General features: G+C 40.9%; 1 protein-coding gene across 3 annotated transcripts in view; it reads right to left on the bottom strand.

Annotated features, from left to right (window-relative positions):
• Window positions 1–23,080, bottom strand: part of chd7 (chromodomain helicase DNA binding protein 7) — a 297,949-nt gene that overhangs the window by 30,304 nt on the left and 244,565 nt on the right. For all 3 annotated transcript variants that reach the window (XR_010961454.1, XM_067980156.1, XM_067980157.1), the window contains 7 exons: window positions 22,448–22,607; window positions 21,605–21,694; window positions 17,240–17,343; window positions 15,071–15,200; window positions 14,894–14,966; window positions 14,579–14,636; window positions 11,352–11,580 (listed from right to left, as the gene is read on the bottom strand). Coding sequence is in view for 2 of the 3 variants with exons in the window: in XM_067980156.1 (XP_067836257.1) it covers window positions 11,352–11,580; window positions 14,579–14,636; window positions 14,894–14,966; window positions 15,071–15,200; window positions 17,240–17,343; window positions 21,605–21,694; window positions 22,448–22,607 (844 nt within the window). In the remaining variant the exon portion in view is untranslated. The remainder of the gene's footprint in view (window positions 1–11,351; window positions 11,581–14,578; window positions 14,637–14,893; window positions 14,967–15,070; window positions 15,201–17,239; window positions 17,344–21,604; window positions 21,695–22,447; window positions 22,608–23,080) is intronic.

The raw sequence follows: 23,080 nt of genomic DNA, 5'->3' as shown, positions 1-23,080 counted from the left end.
ATCAACATATCCTTCTATTCCTTTCGCCCTCATGTGCTTATCTGGCTTCCCCCTAAATGCATCTATGCTATTTGCCTCAACTACTTCTTGTGGTAGCACATTCTACATTCTTACCACTCAATGGGTAAAGAAGTTTCTCCTGAATTCCCTATTGGATTTATTAGTGACCACCTTATATTTATGACCTCTAGTTTTGGATAACCCCACAAGTGGAAACATTTTCTCTATATGTACCCTATCAAATCCTTTCATTATCTTAAAGGCCTCTCAGGTCACCCCTCAGCCTTCAGTTTTCTAGAGAAAAGAGCCCCAGCTTGTTCAGCCTTTCCTGATAAGTATATCCCTTCAGTTCTGGTATCATTCTTGTAAATCTTCTCCAATGCCTCTATATCCTTTTTATAATATGGAGACCAGAACTGTGCACAGTACTTCCAACAGTGGTCTAACCAAGGTTCCATACAAGTTTAGCACAACGTCTCTGGTTTTCAAATCTCTCCCTTTAGAAATGAACCCCAGTGCTTGGTTTGCTTTTTTTAAAAAAATGGCCTTATTAACTTGCATCACTGCTTTGTGATTTGTGTAACTGTACCCCTGGATCCCTTTGCTCCTCTACCCCATTTAGACTATTATCTAAGCAGTGTGTGGCCTCCTCATTCTTCCTACCAAAATGCACAACCTCACACCTATCTATATTAAAATTCATTTGCCAATTACACATCCATTCTGCAAGTTTATTAATGTCTTCCTGTATTTTGTTGCATTATTGCTTTGTATTAACTACAGCTCCCGCAAATTTTGAAACTGTACTTCCGATTACCAAGTCCAAATCATTAATGTAAATTGTGAACAACTGTGGTGCTAGCACCAATCCCTGTGGAACACCACTTCCCACCATTTGCCAGTCTGAGTAGCTACCCTTAACCCCTACTCTCTGTTTTCTGTTTTGTAGCCAGCTTGCTACCCATTCTGCTACTTGTCCCGACTCCATATGCTCTGACTTTAGTCATGAGTCTACTATGTGACACCTTATCGAAGGCCTTTTTTAAAATCCAAATATATTGCACCCACTGCATTACTTGTGTCTATTTTTTCTATTACTTCAAAGAATTCAATAAGGTTGGTTAAGCATGACTTTCCCTTGTGAAATCCGTGATGACTACCCTTTATTATATTTTTGGTTTCTAGATGTTTTTCTATTACATCTTTGAGTAAAGATTCCATTATCTTTTCTACCACTGACATTAAGCCAACTGGTCTATAGTTCCCTGGACTTGTTCTATCTCCCGTTTTAAATATAGGAATAACATTAGCTGTCCGCCAGTCCTCTGGCACTATTCCCTTTTCTAATGAACTTTTATATATATGTAATAGTGCGTCTGCTATCTCTTCCACAACTTCTTTTAACATGCAAGGATGCAATCCATCTGGTCCAGGGGTTTTATCCTCTCTAAGTTTGATTAGTTTATCAATTATCGGCCCCCCTTTCTATCTTAAATGTTGTTATATATTTTTTGATCTTTGTCATACCCACCTTGTTAGTCTCCCTGGTAAATATGGAGGCAAAGTAACTTCAATATTTCTGCCATTTTGCTGTCATTACCTGTCAGTTTATCTTATGCATCCCTTAGTGGCCCTATCCCTATCCTGATTTTTCTTTTGTTATTCATGTGTCTGTAGAATACTTTACTATTTCTTTTTATATTCCTCAATAATTTAATTTTGTAGTTCCTCTTTGCTTTTCTAATTGATTTTTGAGTTCTTTCCTAACTTCTTCATATTCCCTTTTGTCATCCTCTCCTATCTTGTCTATGTACTTAGTGTATGTCTTTTTTTTAACGTTTCAATTTTACCCTTATTGGCTAGTTTGTTCTTGTTTTTTTAAAGCAGAATATATTTTTCCTGAACTCTTTTGATCACCGTTTTAAATATTTCCCACTGCTGTTCTGTCAAATTTTGTTCCAGTTTACCTTCCCTAATTCCATTCTCATCTCCTTATAATTAGCTTTTTTCCAATCTATTACTTTGGTCTTTGTCTTACTTGTGTCTTTCTCAATCATGATTGTAATACGTACGTTCTGATCGCTATTGCCTAGATGTTCCCCTATGCTTACTTCTCTTATCTGCTCTGGTTCATTTCCCATTACGAGATCCAGTAGTGATTCCTCTCTTGTTGGGCTTCTTACGCACTGGGTAAGAAAGGAGTCCTCAACACACTGTTAAAAATTCCATTCCCTTTCCCTACCAGTTTATTTGGGGGTAGTTGAAGTCTCCCATGATTATTCTATGTCTTTTGCTCATTTCATAGATTTGCCTACATATTTCTTCCTCCACTTCCCTTCCATTATTAGGTGGTCAGTAGAATACCCCGATTAATGTGATCGATCCCTTCTTATCCTTTGTCTCAATCCACATAGATTCTGTTTCTACCTTAATGTTAGTTTATGTCCCTTTTTTCTACTGCCATTGTTATCTCTAATTAGCACAGCTACCCCACCCCCCTTTTTCCTTCCCTATCCTTTCTAAATTTGTTATATCCTGCAATATTTAACAGTCAGTCCAGTTCTTTATTAAGCCATGTTTCAGTTATCCCTACATCAGTATTTTCGCTAAATTATTGCCTCCAGGTTCCCCGGTTTTGTTTCGGATGCTGTGCACATTACCTCGCAGGCAATTTAATTTGTTTTAATTAACTGTTCCATTCACTTTATTTTTTTTTAAAAAGATAGGAAAGTGCAAGGAGCAAAAAACTGGGCATTTATTTTAAAAAAGGGACTATGGCAAGATGACTAATTATGAGAACCAATTGAAGGGAGCAATGACCCATTTGGAGGAGGTTTCTGACCAATGCAACACCATACATCACCACAAAACTTGAAAACAAAGCATGCTCGAAAGTCATAAATCAACACTGAATGCGCAGAAATCAGTGAAACTTTTAAAGCCTGCAACAGGATAAAAATGCAAACCAGATTTAACCAAGGAAGAAAGCAATAAAACAGTGCAGAATGTTATGCTGACAGAATAAACTGCTAATTGGACTGAGCTGCAACAGAATTCCAGAACAGGCCGCACATATGCAGAGAGGACTGGGCGAAAACCACATGATTGCACAGATAGTGTAGTGTGGTAGTGATGGCAGCTAAAACATCTTTGCAGAAGTTGAACAAAAGAGGGAGAATGTTGAATTCCAAACATCATTTTATTACTTATTATTTCTGTTGACAACTTCTGCAACTTTGTTCTTTTAGTTCTGGTCTGTAACAATTTGCACGACTAACTTCTATTAAGTTCACACGGGCCATACATGCTTTTTTTCCTCCTTAGTAGGCATCGGCCTGGAATTTCCTCAGACTTTCTGCCGTGGCACTGCTAAACACGATTTGTTAAAGGAACGTTGTGTCTTGCTAACTTAATTGAATTTTTTGAGGTGGTAACAAGGGTCGATAAGGGTAGCGCGTTTGATGTAGTGTACCTGGATTTTAGCAAGGCTTTTGACAAGGTCCCACATGGCAGACTGGCCAGAAAAGTAAAAGCTCAGGGGATCCAAGGGAAAGTGACAAATTGGATCCAAAATTGGCTCAGTGACAGGAAGCAAAGTGTAATTGTCGAGGGGTGTTTTTGTGAGCGGAAGGCTGTTTCCAGTGGGGTTCCGTAGGGCTCAGTACTAGGTCCCTTGCTGTTTATGGTACATACACATAGTGGTGGACAATTAAACAACTAATGGGAGGAGGAGGCTCTGTAAACATCCCCATCCTCAATGATGGCGGAGTCCAGCACGTGAGTGCAAAAGACAAGGCTGAAGTGTTTGCAACCATCTTCAGCCAGAAGTGCCGAGTGGATGATCCATCTCGGCCTCCTCCCGATATCCCCACCATCACAGAAGCCAGTCTTCAGCCAATTTGATTCACTCCACGTGATATCAAGAAACGGCTGAGTGCACTGGATACAGCAAAGGCCATGGGCCCCGACAGCATCCTGGCTGTGGTGTTGAAGACTTGTGCTCCAGAACTAGCCACGCCTCTAGCCAAGCTGTTCCAGTACAGCTACAACACTGGCATCTACCCGACAATGTGGAGAATTGCCCAGGTATGTCCTGGCCACAAAAAGCAGGACAAATCCAATCTGGCCAATTACCGCCCCATCAGTCTACTCTCAATCATCAAAGATGCCGGTGATGGACTGGGGTGGAAATTCCACATCGTTCACCTGAGGAAGGAGGTAGCCTCCGAAAGCTTGTGAATTTAAAATAAAATTGCTGGACTATAACTTGGTGTTGTAAAATTGTTTACAATTGTCAATCATCAAAGTGATGGAAGGTGTCGTCGACAGTGCTATCAAGCGGCACTTACTCACCAATAACCTGCTCACCGATGCTCAGTTTAGGTACTGCCAAGACCACTCGGCTCCAGACCTCATTACAGCCTTGGACCAAACATGGACAAAAAAGCTGAATTCCAGAGGTGAGGTGAGAGTGACTGCCCTTGACATCAAGGCAGCATTTGACAGAGCGTGGCACCAAGGAGCCCAAGTAAAATTGAAGTCAATGGGAATCAGGGGGAAAACTCTCCAGTGGCTGGAGTCATACCTAGCACAAAGGAAGATGGTAGTGGTTGTTGGAGGCCAATCATCTCAGCCCCAGGACATTGCTGCAGGAGTTCCTCAGGGCAGTGTCCTAGGCCCAACCATCTTCAGCTGCTTCATCAATGACCTTCCCTCCATCATAAGGTTAGAAACAGGGATGTTCGCTGATGATTGCACAGTGTTCAGTTGCATTTGCAACCTCTCAGACAATGAAGCAGTCTGTGCCCGCATGCAGCAAGACCTGGACAACATCCAGGCTTGGGCTCATAAGTGGCAAGTAACATTCATGCCAGACAATGACCATCTCCAACATGAGAGAATCTAACCACCTCCCCTTGACATTCAACGGCATTACCATTGCCGAATCCCCCACCATCAACATCTTGGGGGTCGCCACTGACCAGAAACTTAACTGGACCAGCCACATAAGTACTGTGGCTACAAGAGCAGGTCAGAGGCTGGGTATTCTGCGGCGAGTGACTCACCTCCTGACTCCCCAAAGCCTTTCCACCATCTACAAGGCACAAGTCAGGAGTGTGATGGAATACTCTCCACTTGCCTGGATGAGTGCAGCTCCAACAACACTAAAGAAGCTAGACACCATCCAGGACAAAGCAGCCCGCTAGATTGGTACCCCATCCATCACCCTAAACATTCACTCCCTTCACCACCGGCGCACTGTGGCTGCAGTGTGTACCATCCACAGGATGCACTGCAGCAACTCGCCAAGGCTTCTTCGACAGCACCTCCCAAACCCGCAACCGATCCCACCTAGAAGGACCAGGGCAGCAGGCACATGGGAACACCATCACATGCATGTTCCCCTCCAAGTCACACACCATCCCGACTTGGAAATATATCGCCATTCCTTCATCGTCGCTGGGTCAAAATCCTGGAACTCCCTTCCTAACAGCACTGTGGGAGAAACTTCACCACACTGCAGCGGTTCAAGGCGGCTCACCACCACCTTCTCAAGGGCAATTAGGAATGGGCAATAAATGCTGGCCTCACCAGCGACGCCCACATTCCATGAACGAATAATAAAAAAAGAAAAAAATATCAATGATTTTGTCTTAAATGTAGGAGGCATGATTAAGAAGTTTGCAGATGACACAAAAATTGGCCGTGTATTGGATAGTGAGGAAGAAAGTTGTTGACTGCAGGAAAATATCAATGGACTGGTCAGGTGGGTAGAAAAGTGGCAAATGGAATTCAATCCGGACAAGTGTGAGGTAATGCATTTGGGCAGGGCAAACAAGGCAAAAGAATACACAATAAATGGGAGGATACTGAAAGGTGTAGAGGAACAGAGGGACCTTGGCATGTATGTCCACAGAGCCCTGAAGGTAGGACAGGTAGATAAGGTGGTTAAAAAGGCATACAGGCTACTTTCTTTTATTAGCCGAGGCACAGAATATAAGAGCAGGGAGGTTATGCTGGAACTGTATAAAACACTAGTTTGGCCACAGCTAGAGAACTGCGCACAGTTCTGATCTCCACATTACAGGAAGGATGTGATTGCACTCGACAGGGTACAGAGGAGATTTACGAGGATGTTGCCAGGACTGGAGAATTTTAGCAATGAGGAAGATTGGATAGGCTGGGGTTGTTTGCTTTGGAACAAAGGAGGCTGAGGGGAGATTTAATTAAGGTGTATAAAATTATGAGGGGCCTGGATAGAGTGAATAGGAAGGACCCATTTCCCTTAGCAGAGAAGTCAATAACTAGGGGGCATAGATTTAAAGTGATTGTTAGAAGGATTAGAGGGGAGTTGAAGAGAATTTTTTTCACAGAGGGTGGTGGGGGTCTGGAACTCACTGCCTGAAAGGGTAGAAGAGGCAGAAACCCTCATCGCATTCAAAATGTACTTGGATGTGCACTAGAAGTGCCGTAACCTACAAGGCTACGAACCAAGAGCTGGAAAGTAGGATTAGGCTGGGTAGCTCTTTTTCGGCTGGCACAGGCTCGATGTGCCGAATGGCCTCTTCCATGCCATAAATTTCTATGATTCTAACTCAATTGGAAGTGCTGCGGTAAACAAGGTTTCCGTTACTCTTTTGATGAAGTTACGGTGGCGCAGCGGCAGAAAGTCAGAGGATCATTTGGAACTATTTTCAGCCTTGTCTTCGCTTCCAAATTACTTTGCATCATAATTGCAACAAATGCCACAAACGGTCAGTGTTATTTGCTTTTGCGAAAGCCGAAGATATTTGGATTCTTTTGAGGGCAAGATTTCCTCTGAAGCATTTTCTCCATCCAACAATTTGCAGGAGATAAAAGGCAGGTGACCTCCACTAACACTGCTGAAGCTGGCTAGGACATGCATGTAAATAGCCCAAGGGCGATGGTCCCTCTGATTTTTCCATCCTTGTTCTCTAGAAAAACACTGGCTTCCTCTGCTTAGATTAGGAAAATCAGAGTGTGGTGATCATGAAAATGAATCCAAACATCATCATGAGGTGGTGTGTTGGTGCTGCAAATTTGGGATCTTACTGATTTAAGAGTAGTAAGCCTGAGGATTGGGAGAATTTTAGAAATCAGCAAAGGATGACCAAGAAATTGATAAAGAGGGAGAAAATTAAATAGCAAGAAATATTATAACAGATTGTAAGAGCTTCTACAAGTATGTAAAAAGGAAGAGATTAGCGAAAGTAAACAAGAGGCAGAGACAGGAGAAATTCTAATGGGGAATAAGGTAATGGCAGGGACGTTAAACAAATATTTTGTATCTGTCTTCACAGTAGAAGACACAAAAAACATACCGGAAATAGTAATGAGAGCGAAGACCTTAAAGTAATTAAGATTAGTAAAGAAAAAGTACTGAAGAAATTAGTGGGACTAAAAGCCAACAAATCCCCTGGACCACATCCTAGGGTTTTAAAAGAGGTGGCTGCAGAGATAGTGGATGCATTGGTTTTGATCTTCCAGAATTACCTAGATTCTAGAACAGTCCCCGTGGATTGAAGGGTAGCAAATGTAACCCCATTATTCAAGAAAGGAGAGAGAGAGAAAACAAGGGACTATAGGCAGGCTAACTGGCCATCAGTAGTAGGGAAGCTAGAATCTATTATTAAAGACATAGTAACAGGGCACTTAGAAAATCACAATATGATTAGTCAGTCAACATGGTTTTATGAAAGGGAAATCGTGCTTGACCAATTTATTAGCGTTTCTTGTGGGTGTAACTAGCAGGGCAGATGAGGGGGAACCAGTGGATGAAGTATATTTGGATTTTCATAAAGGCATTCGATAAGGTGACACACAAGATGTTGTTACACAAGATTAGGGCTCATAGGATTGGGGGTAATATATTAGCATGGATTGAGGATTGGTTAACGGACAGAAAACAGAGAGTAGGAATAAACGGCGTCATTTTCGGGTTGGCAGATTGAAACTAGTGAGGTGCCGCAAAGATCAGTGCTTGAACCTCACCTGTTTACAATCGATATCAATGACTTAGATGAGGGGACTGAGTGTAATGTATCCAAGATTGCTGACGATACAAAGCTAGGTGGGAAAGTAAGCTGAGAGGGACACAGAGGGGTCAATATTAGCACCCGCGATCGGGTGCGTTCCTGGCGGGGGGCCACGAAAATCGGCGATTCCCAGGGCGGGTCGGGAGCCCGGCTCCAACCCGCCCACTTCCGGGTTTCCCACTGATGTGCGCGCGCAGCCCCCGCATGTGGGACTCCTGCCGGCAATTAAAGCCAGCGGGGTGCCACTTCAGGTATATTTTGGTATTTCAGGTCGTTTACAGACCTGATTAACGAGATATTGTAGGAGGGTTGGGATTTTACAAACAACTGGGACTGTTTCCCGTACTGGGGGAAACACTCCCAGTTCAAATGGACGTGTTGCAGCCATCAGCCTGTGGCAGCTGCAAAGGTCCATTTGATAGGTGGGGGGGGGGGGGCGGAGACCCTCACTCATTGCAGGAGGCCACTCTGTCACTTTGGACAAAGTTTGACCTCCACCACCCGCCTCCTAACAACAAAATTCACCAACTTGCACACTTACCCCGGGGTCCAGACACATGTAGCTACCTTGCGGACCCCCTCAGATGTACATCTTCTGGATGGGGGCCGCTGTAGCTGCCGTCATGACCTCCTCGGAGGGCGAACAGCATCACCAGCCTCGTCGGCCACCTCTGACACATGGAGCTCCATAATAGTGCTGTGACACATCCACCTGCACAGCAGGAGGGAGGGCAACCACAGAGAGAGTTGCATCGCAGAGGGCACTACCCTCGCCACAGGGTCCACAGACCGAGGCTCAGCTTCCTGGACCACTCTGAGCAGCAGTGCATACGGAGGCTAAGAGTCACTCGACGTGTAGTCGTGGACATCTGCAGCCTCCTTCATGCCGAGCTGCTCTCGGCTGGCCCGAGCACCATCTTCTTACCGGTCGCTGTCAAAGTTACCACTGCCCTCAACAACTTCTCTTCCTTATCCTTCCAGGGTGCAACCGGGGACATCACCGACGTCTCTCAGTCGTCTGCACAAAAGAGCCCTGCAAATACACCTACACCCACTCTGCAGTGACACAATGGAACTCCCTTCCTAACAGCACTGTGGGAGAACCGTCACCACACGGACTGCAGCGGTTCAAGAAGGCGGCTCACCACCACCTTCTCGAGGGCAATTAGGGATGGGCAATAAATGCCGGCCTTGCCAGCGACGCCCACATCCCGTGAACGAATAAAAAAAATGGGTGGCATCAGTTGTGGGTCTTCATTGTGATCCTCAGGAAAGAGCATTATTGCACAAACCAGACAAGATTCGCAAAGACGTGGCAGTAGTGGTGCCAATATAGTATGTAATGAGTTGCTCAGAAATTAAATATAAGTAAAAACCATGACAAACCCTCAAACACCCTTGTGCATCCCCTTCATGCTCTCGAAACGTTTGCCTTACACTGCCTACTGCACATATGTGATGCATGCCCTATGGCTGCAGCACAGGTAGTGGCAAGTTGAGTGAGGCTGACTGTGAAAGATATGCATGAGAGGGTGAGTATGAGATAGAGCCATGAGATTGTATGAGGATTGGGTTGAGTGGTAGGGGCAGGATGAGTACTAGCGAGGTGAGTAAGTGCAGGTAAGATGAGGATGAGGTTTGAGTGGGTGTGAGGGGTGATGTGACACAGTAGTGTTGGCAGTGCAGAAGGAGATGTGGGGTGGGGGCGGTGATGTGGCAGACGGAGTGTAGGGGAATGAGTAAGTGTACTCACTTTGGCTGACCTACTTAGGTCATCGCAGCGCCTCCTGCACTGTCTGCAGGTGCGCGATATGTTGGTGGTGCAGGTGACCTCCTCTGCCACCTCGAGCCAGGCCTTCTTGGTGGCAGAGGCAGGCCGCTTCCTCCCGCCCGCCGGGGGGGAAGATCTCTGTCCTCCCCCTCACCCCATCCAATAAGAGCTGGAGTGAGGCATCATTAAACCTGGGAGCAGCCTCCCCCCTGGGCTGCTCCATGCTGTAATTTTTCCTATTTCTTGCAGCATCAGTCAGTGGAGGACTGCCCCTTTAAATAGAGCTCCTACATGTGACAGACCTTACTGCGCATGTGCAGTCCGCCTGCCGCGCAGCTTAGCAGCGGGGAACCCGGAACAAGAGGTAAGTGGATCCAATTAGCCTGCGATTGCGCGCGGGGCAGACTGATTTCACCGGGCACGTTACCCACGTGCCCAATCGCCCCCTCCGCCTTGGTAATATCGGGCCCAGAGAGTCTGCAAAGGGATAGACAGGTTAAGTGAGCAGACAAAAAAGTGGCAGATGGAGTATAATGTGGGGAAATGTGAAATTATCCACTTTGGTAGGAAGAATAGAAAAGTGGAATTTTTTTTATAAAAAAGATGAGAGACTAAGAGACTAAGAAATGTTGGTATTCAGAGGGATTTGGATGTCCTTTTACATGAATCACAGAAAGTTAACATGCAGGTAGAGCAAGCAATTGGGAAGGCAAATGGTATGTCAGCCTTTGTTGTAAGGGAGTTGGAGTATAAGAGCAAGGAGGTTTTGCTGCAATTAAATAGGGCTCTGGTGAGACCACACCTAGAGTACTGTATACAGTTTTGGTCTCCTTATCTAAGGAAGGATATATTTGCCGTAGAGAGGGTGCAACGAAGGTTCACTAGATTGATTCCTGGGATGAGAGGGATTGGTCCTTTGAGGAGAGATTGAGTAGAATGGGCCTATATTCTCTGGAGTTTAGAAGAATAAGAGGTGATTTCATTGAAACGTATAAAATTCTTAGAGGGCTTGACAGGGTAGATGCTGAGAGGCTGTTTCCCTTGGCTGGAGAGTCTAGAACTAGGGTTCATAGACTCAAGATAAGGGGTCGGCCATTTAGAAACGAGACGAGGAAAAATTTCTTCACGCAGAGGGTTGTGAATCTTTGGAATTCTCTCTCCAGAGGACAGTGGTTGATCAATCGTTGAATATATTCAAGACTGAGATCGATAGATTTTTGGACTCTAAGGGAATCAAGGGATATGGGTATAGCGGGGAAAGTGGAGTTGAGGTAGATCAGCAGCCATGATCTTATTGAATGGTGGAACAGGCTCAGGGGGCCTACACCTGCTCCTATTTCTTATGTTCTTATGAACGTTTTTCTGGTCCAGTTATTTTAATAGGAACGGTTTACCACCATCACATTAAATACACAATTGAATAATGAAATGAGGATTATACAAGGCCACAGGAAGGTATTCCAAAACAAAACCTAAACTTTGGGGACATTTAATAAAATTAAGCATACAATTCATGACTATACCTTTGACGTTTCTCTGATATGGCTGCATTTCTCTCTGCCTCCCGAGCTCTCACTTCATCTCTTGGCCGACGTCTGCGACGGTCGCTTTTGTTCAGTGCTTCCAATTTCATCTGCTCCCTCTTATAGCTGCGCTGATAGGCTGTAATAAGCCGGCGCAAGCGTGTTGTGAGAACAGATGTGTTGGGCCAATAGAGTTTGTCTGATTCACCATCTTGATCAGGTTGTTTGCCTGTAAAAATGCTACATTCAGTAATGCTGCTGGTGCCTAATCCTTCACATCTCATGTTCTATAAAATCCCGCAACTTTATAATAAAAATGTATAATCTAATACTGTTTATGTAATTCTTCTGTTTCCTTTGGATCAGTTGGAATACTCATTTGAACATTCCTCAAATCTGTAAATGCTTAAATTTCAAAAATTTAAATGGTACATATTCAGTCACTGCAGGACTTTATATATTGGGTGCTTATGTTTACTACCACTCATTTATGGAAATTAGAAAAAATGGTATTTACATATTTTCATACATTAAGTGCTATTAGTCAAGCTTCCAGGTTCTGTGGATAAGCTTTTTGCATCAATCAGCCCAGAAAATAAAGCCAATGCTCACCAAAACTAGCAATGAACAGTAAAACTTAGTGAATTATGGTACGTTCCCTTATGCTAATTTGATTTGATTACAGCAGGGCACGTTTCTATGTTTAGACACCAGTACTAATTAGGAGGTGATGGAATTAAAAAGAAAACCTTGTATTGTGGCAAGTATGCTTTCCTGCAAGCTCCTCTCCCACTCCCTTTAATCTCTTCCTTGCCTTGTGCTGCTCTTGATCAACTACCAGCCTTGTGGATTCCCTCCCTACAATTTTGCTTCCTTTTGTGAAAAGGTATTTTGTGGCTTCTGCTCGGCACCACTTTACAACAATGCAGCAGACTTGGGAACAAAACATGTGTGCCATCACTTTTTGACACAGCATTTTGGTACTTTAACATACTGGGCCACTGCCTGAAAAATAAAACATTTGAAAGAAATGTTTACAGACCACAAAGCCTGAAAACACTGACTTTCAATTTAGTATACTGTATTTGTTGCTCACAATGCGGTCTCCTCTACATTGGGGAGACCAAACGCAGACTGGGCGATCACTTTACTGAACACCTCCATTCAGTCCCCAAGCTTGACCCTGAGCTTCCGGTCGCTTGGCATTTTTAATTCTCCGTCCCACCCCCTCTCTGATTTCTCTGTCCTTGGCCTCCTACACTGTTCCAGTAAAGTTCAACGGAAGCTCAAGGAACAGCACCTCATCTTTCGTTTAGGCACTTTACAACCTTCTGGACTCAACATTGATTTCAATAACTTCAGATCATAACCACTGCTCCCATTTTTTTCAGACATCAGGTGCTGATAATGGTTCTGCTGTTGCCATTTACAGCTCCTCTAGACCCATCTTTTGTTTCTATACTTGTCCCATTACAACCCTCCTTGCCTTGCGCCATCATCCCTCTTGTCATTTAATCAGTCCTGCCCTCCACCCGATCACAGACCTTTCCCTTTTGTTCTTTCCTCTCCTCCCCACTTCTTTGCCTGGCTCTGTACTTACTTAAAAACTGGTAAATCTTTCTGACAAAAAGTCATCGACATGAAACATTAATTCTGTCTCTCTCCGCAGATGCTGCCTGACCTGCTCAGTATTTCCAGCATTTTCTGTTTTTATTCCATATCTGTATGTTGCATTGCGAACATTTTAGAAATTTGTAGGTATTAAAAAAACCTATATATATTCCATGAAAACTTCTTATTGCGAAGAGAAATGCCAACTTATACCTGTTTAACTTCAGTGTATTTGCTTAAATTCACTCCAGCAAAAAACTGGCAGACAATTCTCTGACTGGCCTCTGTCTATGCTGTAAATTTCTATGAAATCAATGAAATTTAATCAACTATCATTTCAGAAAGTGTTTTTCTAAAAAAGTAATGCCGTATATAATATATAAATGACCCCCACTACAATCATAACTTTTAAGAAACATGTGCATCAGATTTCTATAAACTGTAGACAACTGCATATCTTTCCAAAGCCCACTAAAGCATTCATTCAGCAATATTAACCTTCTGATTCTTGGCAGAAAGAGAGAAATTCCAGTCTTCCTTGGCCTTTCAGTTTGGTTTTTGGCTCATGCATTAGGACACTAAAGTAACATTAACTGTAATACATCTTCTCTAATAGCAGCAATAGCTTCAATACTGTAATATTAACTCAATGAAATTAAAATATGCATTTAATTTTAACTAAAATATTTATTTTAAACACTAATATCACCTGTTCCTATTTTTCATATTTTCTTTTCGTTCCCATTGTCTTTTTTCCCCTCCACAAATTACATTTTTTCTATCTAATCTAACCTATTCCATCTTTCCAAATTTTCTTCTGCTTTCACCATCCATTTGAGGCGGAGGCATATTTTTAAAAGCTAGAAGGTTGAAATTACTGTTGCCGATATTACAGTGTGAACGTTTAATGTGCTTGATTCAAATTCAGCTCTCTTATTTTAAATGGGTTTAATGTTTCCTTTAAAATAGTAAAGTTAATGGTTCCATTAAAATAGCAAGAGGAATTTGCTATAAGTACATTAAGTGTCCATTTCATAAGATCATCAAAAGTAATTTCTATTCTTTATTTTCCAGCCAAGAAAATTTGTTTCCAGGCTAGATTTTTAGCCAATCAAAGCTCCAGGCTTGCAAAACTGCTAACAGGTCAATCTTCGGCATGCAAGAGGAGGACTGGACAAGTCAACTTGTCTGTGGTGCTGAAAGGGTTTTAATAAAAAAAAACACAGGGATCATATTCATAAATTTCTGTCTCTGTTTCTTGCAAAAATGTAAACTAGCAGTAGGTGCATGAAGATCTGATTTAGGTAGTTTAGATCTGTATATAATTAAATAGTTAGAACCAAATATTTAATTAAATCCAAAGGAAGTAACCCCATTGCCAAGTTTAGATACTGTGAGGATACATGAAATTCAGCAGTAGATTCTACATAAGTGAATTAAAAACTTTGTAACTGGGAAACAACATATCCTGAGGTTGTGAATCCTATGCTTAGATCAGATGCACATCTAGAGTTGATCGTATAGCTGAAATTCAAAAGTATCCAAAACCTGGATGCAATGGTATTGGATACCAAAATGCACCACTAATTCCCCCATCCCTTGTCAAAAAGTATCACCTGTGTTTTCAGCATCCATACATTCTTCCTTGTCATCTTGTGGAGAATTCTCAAATTCCTGCAAAGGATGATGTATTTAGATTTTTGGTACACGATTTTCTTCTGGGTTTTACATTATTTTTCAAATGTTTATGGTAATGCATAAATTCTCAAAAACTGAAGAGATCCTTTCAAAATATTAATTACTAGTTATTAGTTTGCGCTGTCTACATCAGAAAAAATATGCAAATGATGATGCAATACCTAATGATGAATTTAAAATCAAAATTTCAAATTTTGTAACTGGAGTGTTATAACTATACCAATTGTACTCACATCCATTTCATCTTTGAATGGAATTCTGCCTGGTTTATATTCCGGATCTTCATCCTCTCTGTCAAAATCAGCACTGAAAGAACAGGAGAATTAAAAGTTATACTCTTAATGATGTTGCCCATTGAATGTGGGGGGGGGGGGCAGTGGAATTCCAAATGATCTCAAAAGCAAACTTACCCATCACTAACATCTGCCAGCACATCTGCCCCCCTCTGCTCAGCAGCCATGGCCTTTGCATCAGGCATTCCCACCCGCTCCAGGAAGCAGAATAAAGGATCTGCCCTTATAGAATTGTACTTTTCATATCCTATACAAAAGAATAAACTATGTTTTAATTCACATACATTTTAATCTGTGAACATAACTGTATTCAGATCAATAAGTTTTACATTCACATGATGAAACACTGCTACAGATTATGGATATAAATAAATGTATTAAGAAAAAGTTCACACATCATGGGAATACTTAATTAAGCATTTAATTCAGTATATTCTGAAAGTGGGAATTAGAGAAATGCACAACACAACTGAAAACAAGCAGATCTATTGAATGATTATTTGGTCATCAGTAAGTTTACTCCAGATTGATTATACTTTATTAACTCAGTACAGGAAATTGTTACATTAAAACTTGACACTTTAAGAATGTACTTATCTTCTACATTATGATTCAATATAGAAACACTCAAAAGAAAATTAGTGCTATTTAATATTGTATAAAAAAGGATAAATCTGAAGTCAATTACTTAATGAGCAAAGAAGAGTGCAAGTACTCCAGTAGTACTTCTACTCTTCAATACATCCCACTTCAAAATAATTCATATGCAACTAAATAATAAAGTATTTGGTTGCAAAACTTCAGGAGAATTCAGTCAAAAATGAGTCTTTGAAATGAGGATATTAACAATACCTTTTGGGTTAGTTACAACAGTTCCATTAATATAGAAAATAAAGAATGGCAAGTCCCAGCAATAACTGAGAAAATTATAGTCAGACTGGACTCACTTCAGTTGGGTCCACAAGCACTACTGCCTCAGTCAACCAGGAACAGCATAATTCAATTAGGTTTTGCACTGTGACACATTGTTCTTAAGTACTCTTGAGCCTCAAGCCAAATTGTAATCATGAAAGGTTTTATAAGCCATCATTCTACCCCCCTAGTCAGGACACACACCAGAGAATTCCACTGTGACCTCTAGTGAATTTGGATTATGATTAGGAACTGCTCTTTGTATAGATCATGGCTGTTCTACATCCCAGTGGTTCAGAGTTAACAAGACAGTATTCCACAACAGGGAATGGGAAAGTCTCAGTGCTGACATTTGTGAAATACTACTTGGAAAAAAGCCCAGGAGGCACTTATACAGATTAATAGCAGAGGTTAAGCTACCATTCACTCCAACGCAGGCTGGTACAGAGAAGCAGAACATGTGGAGCAGTGGCGGGAGCAGAAATAAGTGCAGTTTACTAAAATAAACTGAAACCCAAAATGTTCGAATTTTCAGTTATTGAAATATGCTCACTTTTCAAATAATTTTACAATGAACAGTTTGGAAAGTAATGTTCATAACAGTAGTTTCCAAAAGGGTCATACACAGCACCCAAATAATTCAACTACAAGTGTTTCAATAACAAACAGTAAAATATTCAACTCACAACACAGTAACTTTTGTCAATGCCATTCTAGCTTTCTATGTATGCGAACCAATATCAAAAGCACTTCCAGAATAATTTAATGGAAAGATATAGTTGGAATTCAAGTCTAATTTTCTTAGTATCTATTAATCAGGCTAGTGAACAAAATCTTAAACTTGAATTCAATTTTGTGTATAATGACAAAAAAAATTGCATTAGTACGTCAAGAATTACACCTGCAAAACAAGTCCTAACAATTTTTCACCTGATGATCATCTTATTTTTCTTGAAGGCAGTAGTCCATGCCAGGATATAGTTCTACAGGAGCCTGTAATGCTCAGTGGCCATTTTTTGTGAATAAGCATAGATATTGAGTATTCACAGGCTGCTTCAATATGACGGGCTGTAACAATTAAGTCTGATTCTGTCCTCATCCCAACAATATATATACATCCTTCAGTAGAAGTCACTGGACAGCGATCAGCAATGGGTACCCTAGCTCATAATTCTCCTCTACTGCCCAAGGCCATGTGGTGTATTCCCATGATCACCATGGCTGAGATCAGCTAACTTACCACATACCTAAAATTGTACCTCGGAACTGCAGTTTACGTGGCTCAGTACTACTACACGCAGAGTATTTATCCATTGAGCCACTGGGGTACCTGTAAACAGTAAATTAACAAAAATCATAGCAGCAATTACATACCATGTTTGAATACTCCGATGAGCAGACATTTATCAGCCTTCCTGTCCCACCAATCTGTAGGAAGTTCAGCATGGTCGATTTCTGGGATCCAGATATCTATATCACTAAACAAAAGAAAAAATTAAAAACTATGTCCGAGTAAATGAAAGAAGCTGCTTAAAAACAAAATTAAGTCATATTCTAGGAAAGTAAACACTCTTCTCCCATTAAATTTTGACACAGGAAACTGTGCAAAGATTCACAAAAATGTAAGCGCAAATATGCGAATGCTATTGTAACTACATTAATGCTAATTTGCCAAAATCTTATTAGATACCCTTTAACAAGAGCACAAAATTAAGGATTCTAATTTTAAAAATTGTGCCAATTTATCCGTTTTTAAGCAATTTCGCAGTACGAGGGCAACTGTTGATTTTTACATTCCCACTTCTTTCTTGCAGTTTTTGTTCAATGATTCATTCTTGTGCAATACAAGCCATCTTATGGACTTGAAGAAAATTGTTATTTGACGAAGCCATAAATGTTTCACTGATTTTTAAAACTAGCTATTCATTTCAGCAGATTGCAGTCATGAAGTTTCTAAAGCTACCCTTGTTCAAAAAATAAGTTCCTAACCAATTCTATGAAACTGGAAAAAGATTCCTAAATTATTTTCTAAAAGAGATCCTGTATTTTATTAGATGTAGTACCCATGGCATTTGGTTAAAATAGGTTCTAAAACAAGAGCAGCTATTACCTGTCAGAATTCATAAATTATGTCAATCCCCTTTCATCCGCCCCATAAGAGTTATCTTACCAAAAATTAAAGTGATATAGTTGATTTAGAGAATCAATTTTGCAATCTGTAAAGCTTAATTATAGTAAACGCTGCTTCATCTACAAAATAAACATTTTGCTAAACATGCAAATTTACTATAGGTAACCAGGCATGAAACTTCATAACCTTATATTGTTTCTTTCATGGTTACAATCTAGGACAGTTTCAGTTACATCCTACATAGGAACAGGAGTAGGCCATTTAGCCCCTTGAGCCTGTTCCGCCATTCAATGAGAACATGGCTGATCTGTGACCTAACTCCATATACTGGCCTTACTCCCATCTCCCTTAATACCTGTGATTAGCAAAAATCTATCAGTCTCAGATTTAAAATTAATAATTGAGCTAGCATCAACTGCCATTTGCGGAAGAGAATTCCAAACTTCTACCACACTTTGCGTGTGAAGTGTTTACTACCTTCACTCCTGAAAGTACCGCTCTCATTTTTAGGCTCTGACCCCATGTCATGTTGGCAATTTGGGCTGCTACATAATTTGTGGATCGCCTTGAATGCATCGCTCAATAATATAAACATATCACATGTACCATTATCTAATGATTTCTGGGGTATGCAATCAAAAACCCAATCTGGCTTCCAGCCATATTGCAGGCTGAACCAAATCAATATATTGCTAATTTATTTGTTCCGATTTTATACAGATTGGGAGGATTAGATTCCGCACTAGATGGATTAAACACAGCATAAATTCGAAGATATTTCAATCCCAAATGTATGGCACAATTACGGTTGAGAACGGACTTGAATTCGAGAGGCAAAGGTAATAATCCAGTAGCTGAGACAATAGTCTGCTGGACTTATTCACAGGACTCAGGTCTGAGTTCACCCAGTTCAGAACTGCATAATCACCACTGAGAATTGCTCATCATGAGTTCATCCTTGCTCAAGGATGGCAGTATGATGGGCAAGGAGATAACAGAAATGGATGAAAACTGTAAGAATCTCATTCGATTTCATACTGGGATTTGCAGAACAAAGATTAACAAGTTCATAAATTTAAGAAAGCAATACGAAACACCACTAAAGATGGGTTTTGTTGTATTAAATCTATATAAAACAATGCTATGAAAAATTGTCAACAACCTGACGAGCACAATTAGAGATCAAAATATTTTCAGAGGAATCATTCCACTTAGTTACCATCATTCACATGTTTTTACTGAGACCCAAAAGCTGATTGTTTTAACAGAATTTGGTAATTAACGTGTGCTTAATTTTAGTCCCTGCAAGTTTGTATTAACCAACTATTATACTGAATCTATTTTATAATTCAGTTGTGGTGCTGGAGGATTGGAGGACTGCTAATGGACCATTGTATAAAAAGGGAGTGAGGGATAGACTGAGCAATTACAGGCCAGTCAGTCTAACCTCGGTGGTGGGCAAATTATTGGAATCAATTCTGAGGAGCAGGATAAACAGTCACTTAGAAAGGCACGGAGTAATCAAGGACAGTCAGCATGGATTTGTTAAGGGAAGGTCGTGTCTGACTAACTTGACTGAATTTTTTGAGGAGGTAACAAGGAGGGTCGATAAAGATAGCGCATTTGATGTAATATACATGGATTTTAGCAAGGCTTTTGACAAGGTCCCACATGGCAGACTGGTCAAAAAAGTACAAGCCCATGGGATCCAAGGGAGAGTGGCAAGTTGGATCCAAAATTGGATCAGTGCCAGGAAGCAAAGGGTAATAGTTGACGGGTGTTTTTGTGAGCAGAAGGCTGTTTCCAGTGGGGCTCCACAGGGCTCAGTACTAGATCCCTAGCTTTTTGTGATATATATTAATGATTTGGACTTAAATGTAGGGGGCATGATTAAGAAATTTGCAGATGATACAAAAATTGGCTGTGTGGTTGATAGTGAGGAGGAAAGCTGTAAATTGCAGGAAGATATCAATGGACTGGTCAGGTGGGCAGAAAAATGGCAAATGGAATTTAATCCAGAGAAGTGTGAGTTAATGCATATGGGGAGGGCAAACAAGGCAAGGGAGTACACAATAAATGGGAGGATACTGAATGGTGTAGAGGAAGTGAGGGACCTTGGAGTGCATGTCCACAGATCACTGAAGGTAGCAGTATAGGTAGATAAGGTGGTTAAGAAGGCATATGGAATACTTTCCTTTATTAGCCGAGGCATAGAATATAAGAGCAGGGAGGTTATGCTAGAACTGTATAAAACACTGGTTAGGCCACAGCTTGCTTATTGTGTACAGTTCTGGTCACCACATTACAGGAAGGATGTAATTGCACTAGAGAGGGTACAGAGGAGATTTACAAGGATGTTGCCAGGACTGGAGAATTTTAGATATGAGGAAAGATTGGATAGGCTGGGGTTGTTCTCTTTGGAACAGAGGAGGCTGAGGGGTGATTTGAGGTATACAAAATTATGAGGGGCCTAGATAGAGTGGATCGGAAGGACCTATTTCCTTTAGCAGAGAGGTCAATAACCAGGGGGCACAGATTTAAAGTGATTGGTAGAAGAATTATAGGGGAGCTGAGGAAAATTTTTTTCACCCAGAGGGTGGTAGAGATCTGGAACTCACTGCCTGAAAGGGTGATAGAGGCAGAAACCCTCAACTCATTTAAAAAGTACCTGGATGTGCACCTGAAGTGCCGTGACCTACAAGGCTACAGACCAAGTGCTGGAAAGTGGGGTTAGGCTGGGTGGCTCATTTTCGGCCGGTGCGGACATGATGGGCCGAATGGCCTCCTTCTGTGCCATAAATTTTCTATGATTCTAAGGATTAAGTGAGCTATTAAAAAGCAACATGGAAGGTGGTCCTGTGGCAAAAGATGAATTTGTAACTGTATTTCCAAGTCAGGCCAATAGGAGAGGCACTGAACTGAAGCTAAGTTCTGCATTACAAGAAGGCACATTAAACTGGAGGATAGAGCCATAAACTATCCACAGTCATCAGACAATGGAAGGGAACCGGAAGAGCCCTGCATGCAGGTTACCTGGCTATTTTCTTTCCACCTTTAATCAATTAAAAAATAATGATTTCAGCCAAGAATATTAGCACTTTTTTAATATTAATCTCAATAGAAACTGTTGGCCTTTTTTATTCAATTGTTCTTTCTATCTCAAAGGTACATTCACAAGTCAGTTTATTCTGGATATTCTTCACTAGTTGCTTTTTTAATGATTTAAGTCTCTTAAATTGCGTGGTTCATTACTATAAATAATTCACTAGATTCATCAAATTGATTGCATTGAAATAAACTTTGCACAGTTGTTAATTGTGATATTTAAAAACTACCTTAAAGACTCCTTAGTTGGTGACTATATTGATAAACACAATCTGGGTTCATCTATCAGTTTGTACCCATCGCCTGTTTTTAGTGCAATCTTAATTTGTTGCAGTCTTCAGGTTGGATAGGATATCAGATTCTAATCGAAATGTTTTATTACAGCTATTAGGAAATCTTATTTTAAATAAAACCAACCATGGAAAAATATTTTAACTTTGTAAAGAATGATTTTCTATTCTTCTATATAAACCACAGCAAAGATGGTTACGTATTCCACTGACCTTGCATCTACACCATCAAATATCTTGTCTGCTACGTCTCCTATCACTTCCTGCCTCAAATAATACAGCATCCGTACCCTCAGCAGGACTCTGTAGAGGAAGAAAGTTTTAACATTAGTACTGTTTGCCAACACTAGCTTTTGGCAGCTGCTTCTGTTCATCCATCATTCTGCCAAGGCTGATTAGCTATGCTGTATGGTAGGCTTGAAGTATGACAGATGGTGGCATATAATCACCTCTGTGTGGTGCTTTTTGCTGGCTTTCAACAGCCATGCTTGGCAACCACTTTCAACATACTGAGCACAGTGCAGTGCAGCCCAGACGCATTTCATTCAGTAATGCCTAATTCAGTTTGTGAAGTTTAACGTGCATGTTGCCAGTGCTTCTGAAGTGTTCAAGTAAGTTTGTAAACAACTGAGCAGATGGCTTGCAGTAGGCGTTCTGCTCCATTATCTCATGCAATTTCCTCAGCTGTTGCTTACTATCTTCTGAAGCAGCTTTATGTTTAGAATAATGAACAGCTACATTAGTAGCTGAAAAAGATAGATATGCAAAATCTAATTTCAAGTGCCTTGCTACAAACAATGGCCTATTTTATACCTTTTATTGAAAACAAAAATTTTCAAGCAGAAATTTAATGTACATTTCTGAAGAAGTTTCAGAATACTTCTAAATACGAAGGCACTTTTTAAATGTTAATCATAAATACATATGAATTGTACACAAGTATGGAGCAAAATGACAAACTAATAAGTTTAGTAAAATACAAGAGTGAGATTTCTGATACTCTTACTTCAACTCTATCTGCAAATTCTAAATTATAAGGCTATAACTCAAACTCACTTGTTGCAGTGGTGTTTCAAATGTTTCTTGTAGCCATCGTCATGCAGCAAGATATCTGGGTTGCAGCTCACTAGCCAATCAGCATTTTGCATGATTGGTTGAGTGGACTGGCTTTTAACTTTCTTTCCTTTCCTCCCTCTAGGCACTGGTGCAGATAAACCTATTGGTAAAGCAAAAATATAAACAATGATTATCTCAGCTCAGAAAATAGGCACCATCAACCCCAAACCTCGAATCAAGTATTGCACAAAGTAAACAATTAAACAGTTCTCAACTACCAGAAACAAATCACAATCCTATTTTAATCTTTACTATTTTATAGAATTAATAGATCTCCTGTGGCATTGATCGTGGCGAGGCCTCGCCCTGTGATTTTTGTTATTCTCTCATTCTGCTTGTGTCTTGTGCGTTTCTTGCTCCGATCTCTCCCTCCCTCACCTGATGTGTAAGTGTGTTGCAATGTCTGTATCTCCTGCTGAGTTTTATGTCAGTCTCTCTCCATCCATCATTACCTGCACCTTTGGGTCCACATCTCTGCCTTTTTGATGTCTGACTGCCTGGTCTCTATATGTCTTATGATATCTGACTGCATTGATCTTTGTCTCTGCCCGGTTGATTTCTCACATCCTCTTG

Source organism: Heptranchias perlo, chromosome 3 (genome assembly GCF_035084215.1).
Source record: "Heptranchias perlo isolate sHepPer1 chromosome 3, sHepPer1.hap1, whole genome shotgun sequence".
In the NCBI taxonomy this organism is placed as follows: Eukaryota; Metazoa; Chordata; class Chondrichthyes; order Hexanchiformes; family Hexanchidae; genus Heptranchias; species Heptranchias perlo.
This window is presented reverse-complemented; position numbering and strand designations above follow the sequence as displayed.